Source organism: Drosophila tropicalis, unplaced genomic scaffold (assembly GCF_018151085.1).
Source record: "Drosophila tropicalis isolate 14030-0801.00 unplaced genomic scaffold, ASM1815108v1 contig_745, whole genome shotgun sequence".
NCBI classification, from domain to species: domain Eukaryota; kingdom Metazoa; phylum Arthropoda; class Insecta; order Diptera; family Drosophilidae; genus Drosophila; species Drosophila tropicalis.
The window spans coordinates 10,001-20,567 of record NW_027173231.1 but is presented as its reverse complement, the minus strand read 5'-3'; the positions used below and the strand labels follow the sequence as shown (position 1 = coordinate 20,567).

At 31.5% G+C, this 10,567-nt stretch overlaps 1 protein-coding gene across 1 annotated transcript; it reads left to right on the top strand.

Moving 5' to 3' along the window:
* The first annotated feature begins 277 nt into the window (after positions 1-277).
* On the top strand, positions 278-8,424 carry LOC137579634 (uncharacterized). Its single transcript, XM_068293408.1, has 2 exons — positions 278-849; positions 8,385-8,424. Exons 1-2 carry the CDS (start codon positions 278-280, stop codon positions 8,422-8,424), a joined length of 612 nt encoding a protein of 203 aa, XP_068149509.1.
* The last annotated feature ends 2,143 nt before the right edge of the window (positions 8,425-10,567 follow it).

The window sequence follows — 10,567 nt, the reverse complement described above, 5'->3', positions numbered from 1 at the left end:
CTTGTTCTCCATTTTCTCAGTGTATTTGTACTCTTTCTCTTTTTTATCGACTCTCTCTTTGCCGCACTGTGCTTTTTTATGCAGAGAATTTCAAAACTGGGCAAATCGTCGCGCGTCTCGATGGCGACAACGAAATTCTCATAGACTGGTGGTAAACTCGATAACAAAATGATAGTTCGTAACTCCTCATTTATTTGTACACCGGCGCCTGCAAGCTGATCTAACACATCAGAGAAACCATGATGATCTCCTTATAGCTTGTCGTTCAAAACAGAAGATGGATGCCATCAAAGCAGCGATATCAAACGCGTTCGATTGCACAGACAAGGGTGCAACTGAGCTATTCCTGGACGGTGAGCTTGGGCCTATTACTCTAGGCCATTCCCAATATATCAACGATATGTTGGTTCGATACGGTATCGAAAACTGCAGACCGGCGGTTACTCCTCTTGACGCAGGGCATCAAGTGGCATGCGACAATAAGCAGTGCAAGAGGGTTGACATAGGGTCGTACCAGACTCAAATAGGCGAACTGATGTGGCTGGCTCTAACCACCAGACCGGATATATTGCATTCAGTTGCAAAGTTGGCTCAGCGAAATCAAGATCCGCATTCAGAGCATGAAGCAGGTGTGAAGCACATCCTGCGGTATTTGGCATCAACGATGGATAAAAAGCTACGCTATAAAAGGACCGGCCAAGCTTTTTCTGGACATGTAGATGCCGATTGGGGTGGTGACAAAACTGACCGGAAGTCCTATACTGGCTATGTTTTCTTTTTGGCCGGAGGCCCAATATCTTGGAAATCTGAGAAACAGCGCAGTGTGGCGCTAAGTAGCACTGAAGCTGAGTATATAGCTTTGTCGACCGCATGCAAAGAAGCTATCGTTTTGCGACGCTTAATCATTGAGCTAGGATGTGGAAATGCCGAGACCCCAACAGTTGTATATGGAGATAACTTGAGTGCCCAACAGTTGGCGAAAAATCCAGTTCATCATTCTAGGACAAAACATATAGATATAAGATATCATTTTGTACGACAAACTGTATCTGAAGGTTTTGTTGAGTTGAAGTATGTTTCGACTGATTTAATGATAGCGGATATTTTAACTAAGAATTTGCCAAAGAAAAAGCATAGTGACTTTGTGAATATGTTAAATTTGAGTTAACTTTGTAAACATGGTTGCATTGAGGAAGGGTGTTAAAAAAGTAACGTTCAAGAACTTTCCAGAGCAATGCACACATGTATTCTAATTGCGTATGTATTTGAACGCATACATCTATCTATCTCTTTTTTGTATTTGAATACTGCGCTTGCCCGACTGAATTACTGGCACGCGCAATTAGTCTCTAATAAACTTCTGAGTTGTACGGACGTGTTACTATTCTTTTATTCTGCCTGCGTTATTCGGGTTGTGCGTCCCCTCCCCCTCAACAAAATTGATCAAATTAATATATATATATATATATATATATATATATATAGTAATATATCCGCCACTCCATCCACTCACACCACTCAATTTCCCACTCCAATCACCCACATAACTTGATCCCCCTTTAGTCTAGAAAACAGCGGATGTTTACTGCAAGCGAGACTAAACAAAAATCCTATAAACAAATGTCCCCAAAATCTTCCAAGCGTGAGAACGCTTAGTTAGCAAAAATCAATAAGCCAATCAAAATCCAGATCCCTTGTCACCAGATAAAAAGCTCCCAATACTAATATCAAAAGCTTTTTAACCGAACTTTAATTATATCTGTATGAATAATCATAAGTTAGTTCTTAAGACGCTTTGTTTCAATAAAGATCGTTTTTGAGTCTCACCAATCCAAATTTTTTTAATCAATGAAAGAATCGGATTTATAACTGGCGCAGTCGGTAGGATAAAACGAAATAACTTAGTGCGTGCAAAACTTTGTGTATAAGTGACCGTTACGGATATCGAATCTAAGGTTGCGTTATAAGCAAAACTTTTTTTGTATCATTAAATAAATTGTGCGAAACTTGTGTCAAGCCACCGCTACAGATATCAAATCTAAGGTTGGCCCGTGATCAAGACTTTTTGTGCTAAAAACAAGTAAAGGAGCTGTAAGCAACTAAAGCCCAAAGCCCTCGAAAAATTTTTTTTTTCGTTTTATCCGCAAAAGAACCTTTCGTGCAGTCAAAAGCGCGACATCGAATCTTGAAGTTCTAAATATATTCTAATTAAAGATGACACTGGAACTATCAGAAACACATCTGAACCAAGCACTTACCATGCTTAGACAGTTGCCCAATTTCGATGGTAACGCTTTGACCCTGAGCACGTTCATACGGAGAGTTGACTACATTCTACAACTCTACCCGACGAGGGACATCCGTCAACATAGCTTGATGTATGGTACTATAGAGATGCAGCTCACTGGAGATGCACAACGGATATCACAACTAGCGCACGCCAACAATTGGAGCGAGTTGCGGGCCGCCCTCATCAGCGAATATAAGGTGCAAACGCCTTATGAAGAGTTACTACGACGGCTATACCATACTTCCTTTGGAGGAAACCTTCGTAAGTTTATTGAAGATTTAGAACATAAGTCTTTTATTATAATTAATAAGTTAGAATTAGAAGGCGATGCCGCCAATACCATTTTATACACAAATGCCATGAATAACACAGTCAAAGAAGTCATTATTAAAAAATTACCAGACAAGCTTTATATGACATTAGCGAAGTTTGATATTTCAACAGTGTCTAATCTGAAACAAGTAGCCCAGAGAGAGGGTCAATATGAAAACAGCTCCACAGAGAAACCAAAAACTAACAATCAAAGTAATTCAGGAAATTCGAATTACAAATCAAACCAAAACCATTCAGGGCAGAACTATTATAAGCAAAACCACCAATACAATAATTCAAATCATACCAATTCCCAAAATAACCAACAGCTTCGAGAAGAATTTCAACAAAATCTTAATCAGGGCAGACAAGAAAATCCCCTTAATTATCAGATTCAGAATCAACCTCAGAATCAAAACCCTGTGGTAAATCAACCCACTAAAAGGCAAAGAGAGAGTACCAGTGGTCAGAGTAAAATGGAATGGTCCGAAAATTTTCATCAATCAGCCTCGGATCAGATAGCTCAGACAGAACAGTTGGATCAAATAGATCAACCGAATACCTCCAATCAAATCCCTATGTCCAACTAAAAATCAATAACATTCCTTTAAAGTGCGTTATAGATACAGGCTCTTCAATAAATATTATCAACGAAAATTATTTCAATTTTCCAGAAACATCAGAAAATTTAAATGTTCAAACAATAAAAGGAATAATTGAGCTTAACAAAAGCGTATCTTTTGCACCAAGCAAGCTTTGCCCCAACCATCAAAAATTTTATTGCCATAAATTTTCATCAACATATGACATACTATTAGGTAGAAAATATCTCAAAGCATGTCAGGCCGTTATTAATTACGAAGAAAATAGTGTAACATTATCAAATCACAAATTCTATTTCAAATACACCAATAAAGAAGAAAAAAGAAGAATCAATACCTTATCCTCCCCCAGAGTTTGAATATGAAGCATTCGCACATGAAATAAATAACGGTATCGAGGAAAGAAACGAATTTAGACTTGATCATTTAAATTCAGAAGAAATAGAAATGTTAAAGAAAATATTGCATGAATTTAGCGATATCCAGTATAGGAAAGGTGAAAATTTGACCTTTACCAGTACAATAAAACACAACATCAGAACTAAACACGAAGACCCAATTTACAAACACCCATACAAATACCCACAAATCTTTGACGAAGAAGTCAATAAACAAATTAATGAAATGATAGAACAGGGAATCATTCGGAAATCGAAATCGCCCTATTGTTCACCAATCTGGATCGTACCTAAAAAAGAGGACGCATCCAAGGAACAAAAGTTCCGCCTAGTAATCGACTATCGTAGTCTAAATGAGATTACCGTCGATGACAAGTTCCCAATACCAGTAATGGATGAAATATTAGACAAACTTGGAAAATGTCAATATTTTACAACCATTGACCTCGCCAAGGGATTCCATCAAATCCAAATGGACCCTAAATCAATCGAAAAAACCGCATTTTCAACTAAACATGGTCATTACGAGTACACACGAATGCCATTTGGACTAAAAAATGCACCAGCAACATTCCAAAGATGTATGAACAATTTATTAGAAGACTTAATCTATAAAGATTGTTTAGTCTACTTAGACGATATTATTGTTTATTCCACCTCATTAGAAGAACATTTGGCATCACTAAAAAAGGTCTTTGCTAAATTGCGCAATGCTAATCTAAAACTACAATTAGATAAATGCGAGTTCTTGAAAAAGGAAACAGAATTTTTAGGTCACGTCATAACTACAGAAGGAATCAAACCAAACCCAGACAAAGTCAAAGCTATTCTAAAATTTCCAATCCCGAAAACCCCGAAAGAAATAAAATCATTCTTAGGCTTATGCGGATTCTTCCGTAAATTCATTCCAAATTTTGCACACATTGCAAAGCCTTTAACCCTTGGATTAAAGAAAGGAGCTAAGATTAACATAACCGACCCACATTATATTTCATCCTTTGAAAAATTAAAATGCCTCCTTATGAACGATCCCATACTTGCATATCCCGATTTTAAAAAACCATTTTTTCTAACCGCTGATGCTAGCAATATAGCTTTAGGTGCTTTCCTCTCACAAGACCATAGACCTATTTCTTATGGTAGTAGAACACTAAACCAACATGAACTTAATTATTCAGCCATAGAAAAGGAATTACTATCTATCGTATGGGCAACCAAATATTTTAGGCCATACCTCTTCGGTAGACATTTTGAAATACTAAGTGATCATAAACCCCTTGTCTGGTTGGACAATATCAAAGAACCTAACATGAAATTACAGAGATGGAAAATAAAATTGAACGAATTTGATTATAAAATAAAATACTTACCAGGAAAAGAAAATTATGTGGCAGACGCCCTTTCCAGAGTAAAAATAGATGAAAATCTTTTAGGTGAAGAAATAAGTAGTTCTAGAGCTACAGTACATAGTGCTCAAGAAGATAACGAAAACCTAATAGCCATTTCAGAAAAACCCCTGAATTATTACAATCGTCAAATAGAATTCAATAAATGCAACGAAAATAAAGTCAACGTTACTCACTATTTTCACAAAACGAAGATAGAAATATCATATGTAGAAATGACCAATCAGTTTGCTAAAGAAATTATTAAGGAATATTTATGCTCAAAAAATAACGCACTTTATATTCAAAACGACACAGATTTTCAAATACTTCAAGAAGCTTATCTTGAAATAATTAACCCAGACAGCCAAACAAAAACATTGAGAACCACTTACAAATTAAAAGACATTCCCACTTATGCAGAATTCAAAGAAATTATTCTTAAAAACCATAAATCATTACTTCATCCAGGTATCACTAAAACTCAAAACTGGTTTAAAGAAAAATACTATTATCCAGACTATCAAAAATTAATTCAAAATTTCATTAATGAATGCCATATTTGCAATTTATCAAAATCAGAAAACCGAAATACCAAATTATCTTTTGAAACCACCCCAGAGATATTTAACGCTAGAGAAAAATACGTAATGGATTTCTATTTAATCGACAATCAACAATTTTTATCCTGTATTGATATTTATTCAAAGTACGCGACTTTAGTCGAAGTCAAAAGTCGAGATTGGCTTGAAACAAAAAGAGCAATCACAAAAATCTTTAACGATATGGGTAAACCCTTAGAAATCAAAGCAGATAAGGACTCAGCTTTCATTTGCATAGCTCTTCAAAATTGGCTACAATCAGAAAACGTTAATATAAGTATAACATCGAGCAAAAATGGTGTTTCAGACGTGGAAAGATTCCACAGAACTGTAAACGAAAAGCTAAGAGTTATTAATGCAGAGTCTAGTATAGAAGACAAGCAAACCAAATTTGAAACTATCCTTTACACATATAACCATAAAACCAAACATCTAACGACAAACAGAACACCAGCAGATATCTTTATTTACGCAGGCACACCTCTTTATAATACACAAGCTAACAAAGCTAAACAAATTGATAAATTAAATGAAAATAGGAACGATTTTGATATAAATACACAGTATAAACAAGCCCCTTTAGTTAGATCGAAAACGACAACACCCTTTAAGAAAACAGGGGAAATTACCCAAGTTGACGACAAACATTATATTGAAACAAACCGAGGTAGACAAACAACACACTACAAATCGAAATTCAAAAAGAAAAAGAAAACTCATCAAAGTAAATATACTAATTAATTTCAGAGATCCCAACATTACTATTTCTACTCTTATCAATGGTACACTCGACGCATAATCAAAGCATTGAAATTAATCCCATAAAGGCACCTAATGGATATCTTGTATTCAAAACAGGAACCATGGATTTACCCTCAGATTTCGAATATCATTATTTAACTGTAAACTTAACCAATATACAAACCACTTACAACAACTTGGTTGAGCAGTCAGAACCATATAAAAACATAGTCCACATTCAGTATTTAGTCGAAAAATTAAATCGCGAAATGAACGGCAAAAAAATAATAAAAAGAAATAAGCGAGGACTTATTAACATAATAGGCACAGCACATAAATATCTTTTCGGCACCTTAGACCAATACGATAAAGAAGAACTTGAAGAAAAAAATTGATAGTCTATCAGCAAATAGCGCCCAAAATAATGAACTTAATCATATCATTGAAGCAGTCAACAAAAACATAGAACTCCTAAATAATCTTACTATTCAACAGGATGCAGACAAAAAACTAAATATACTAATGTTCAACTTAGAGCATTTTACAGAATACATAGAAGACATAGAGTTAGGAATGCAGTTGACAAGACTAGGAATATTTAATCCAAAACTTTTAAACCATCAAGAAATATTTAACATAAATACAGAAAAACTTTTAAACATAAAAACATCTACTTGGTTAAAATCAGACACAAATGAAATATTAATAATTTCGCATATACCTAGACAAATATCTAAAACATCGCTATTCAAAATTATATCCTATCCAGATGAAAATAATAACACTTTAACAGAAAACATTCAAGAAACTTACTATATTCAAAATAATAAAATTTATGCAAAATCAACCAAAAAACAAGAAATAAATGAGTGTATAGTTGGCATTATTACACAAAAACCAGCAGAATGCAAATACACAAAGATGTTCAAAACCAATTCAATTAGTTATGTAGAACCAAATATTATCGTAACTTGGAACTTGCCCAAAACAAATTTAAAACAAAATTGTAACCAAAATAAAATATTCATAGAAGGAAATAATATAATAAAAATATACGACTGTGCTATGCAGTTAAATGAAATATCAATAGTAAATACATTACAAGATTATACCCAAAATATTTATGTAACCAATAATGTAACAAAACTAGAACCAATCTCTTATATCCAAGCTAAACAAATCATTTCCGAAAAACTGCATATAACAAAATATTTAATATCATAACTACCACAACATTTATAATTACAATAATAAGTTTAACCCTATATCTTATCTATAAATTTAAGTCAATATCAAAAAAAATAATTATTACACAAATTAAGAATGAAACTTTTGTACAATCAAGTGACTCAGCTTTTGACAATCCCGTTTTACATGAATTGTCCCCATCCAAAGAAATTTCACTTGTAACACAGCAAGCACATCCAACTCTATACCCTGTATTTCCCGCCTGAGCACAGGCTATTTTCTACGTGTTGGGGGAGTAATATATCCGCCACTCCATCCACTCACACCACTCAATTTCCCACTCCAATCACCCACATAACTTGATCCCCCTTTAGTCTAGAAAACAGCGGATGTTTACTGCAAGCGAGACTAAACAAAAATCCTATAAACAAATGTCCCCAAAAATCTTCCAAGCGTGAGAACGCTTAGTTAGCAAAAATCAATAAGCCAATCAAAATCCAGATCCCTTGTCACCAGATAACATTTGATTTGCATTCAAAAAGTATTGAATATTCAATCTACCTTATTAATACAAAGAATATGAAGCGATATATTGCATTTAGTTTCGACCTAATCTTAGGTAAATTTACCCTTATTCTTTAATTGAAGCCAAAAAGAGGCCTATCACTGTTAATGATATAATTGAGTAATTAACTCCAATTAAGGAAGTATGGTGATCAAGTAAAAGCTGCTAACTTTTTTCTTTTAATGGTTAAATTCCATTTATACTTCTGTTTATATAGTTTAAATAAAACCCTACATTTTCATTGTAGAAATAAAATACTATATTTTTATAAATTACTAAATATAATTCACTATATTCAAAGATTATCTAATCTCCATAACATCTTCAATGTCATACTCTAATATATAAGCTATTTGAATATAAAAATAATAAAAAATTAAACAAAATTAAAACTCAAAATACAAATAATAATAAATAAATTTTTAAACTATTATTATGTATAATAAATAAAATTTGAGAATAATTAACTAATTTTTGATATAAATGTTGACCCCCAAAATACTCTGACCAACCTTGATCAAAACTTTTAACTACAATTTGACCATAATTTAAAGGATAAAAAATTATTCCATAAGTTCTAATATAAGGTATAAATCATATTGAACCTAAAAAACTTGAAATCTTATAATATAAAAAAGATTTATTTAATCTGTATAATTTTCCTATAGAAATTAAATAACCAAATAAACCACCAAAAATACAAACAAACAATGTTAATAATTTTATATAAATTGGTAAACAAATTATATAAGGATAAGGAAAAATTAATCAATTTAATATTCTACCCCCTACAATTCTTATAATTAATAATCCTATTATACCTCGTAATATAATTCAACCTTCATCATTTAATATATTTAATCTCCCACAATTTAAATCTCCTGTTATAGAATAATAAACTAGTCGAAAAGAATAACTTACTGTTAATCCAGTAGAAAAAAAATATAAAAAAAATGAAAATATATTAATGTTACTAATTAAAACTATTTCTAAAATTATATCCTTTGAATAAAATCCTGCTAAAAAAGGTATCCCACATAAAGCTAAATTAGAAACATTAAAACACATTGAAGTTAAAGGTATATGAATTCTTAAACCCCCTATTAACCGAATATCTTGATTATTATTTATATTATGAATAATAGCTCCTGCACATATGAATAATAATGCCTTAAATAAAGCATGAGTTAATAAATGAAATATAGCTAATTTATAAAAACCTATTGATAAAATACTTATTATTAAACCTAATTGACTTAAAGTTGATAAAGCAATAATTTTTTTTAAATCAAATTCAAAATTAGCCCCTATCCCAGCTATAAATATAGTTAATCCTGATAATAATAATAATAATTGTCCTAATCATGAATTTCTTAATAAGATATTAAATCGAATTAATAAATAAACTCCAGCAGTTACTAAAGTAGATGAATGAACTAATGCTGAAACAGGAGTAGGAGCAGCTATCGCAGCAGGTAACCACGAAGAAAAAGGAATTTGAGCTCTTTTAGTTATAGCAGCCAATATAACTAAACTACCAATTACTATTATTTCAAATTCATTTTGTATAACTTCTAAATAAAATACATAATTTCATCTTCCATAATTTAATATTCAAGCAATAGCTAATAATAAAGCTACATCTCCAATTCGATTAGATAACGCAGTTAATATTCCAGCATTATAAGATTTTACATTTTGAAAATAAATTACTAAACAATAAGAAACTAATCCAAGACCATCTCATCCTAATAAAATTCTAATTAAATTAGGACTAATAATTAATAATATTATAGATAAAACAAATATCAAAACTAATATAATAAAACGATTAATATTTTCATCTCTTCTTATATATTCCTTTCTATAAAAAATTACTAAAGAAGCAATTATTAAAACAAAAGATATAAATAATAAACTTATTCAATCAAATAATAAAGTCATTACAATTCTTATAGAATTTAATGAAATTACCTCCCATTCAATAAAATAAACTAAATTATTTAATAAAAAATTTAATCTAAAAAAAAAACAAGATAATCTAATAGAAATTAAACTTACAAATCTAATTCTACAAATTGATAAATATTTCACGATCTAAAATGAATAACTCATATCACTAACACCACAAATTAGTATTTTTTTTAAACTATTTAAATATAATCACAACATACTTATATCTCTTTTTAAAATTAATAAATTTAAAGGTAATCAATGTAACAATAATAATAAATACTCACGAATTTTACCATTACTAAATGAATAAACACCTGAAAAAATTTTTCCATGTTGACTAAAAGAATATAAATATAACGAATAAGCAGCTCTAAAAAAAGATAATAAAGATAGTATAATTATAGAAACTCATGATCAAGAAACAATTCTATTTAATAAAGAAATTTCCCCTAACAAATTTAATGTAACAGGAGCTGCTATATTAGCTGAACTTAATAAAAATCATCATAATGCTATAGCAGGCATAAA

Bases quoted from the DNA above. Each gene is read 5' to 3' on its own strand.
- LOC137579634 (XM_068293408.1), top strand. From the start codon at position 278: ATGGATGCCATCAAAGCAGCGATATCAAACGCGTTCGATTGCACAGAC. The intron at 850-8,384 runs GTATATAGCTTT...CTATATTCAAAG, and splicing joins CTAAGTAGCACTGAAGCTGA to ATTATCTAATCTCCATAACA.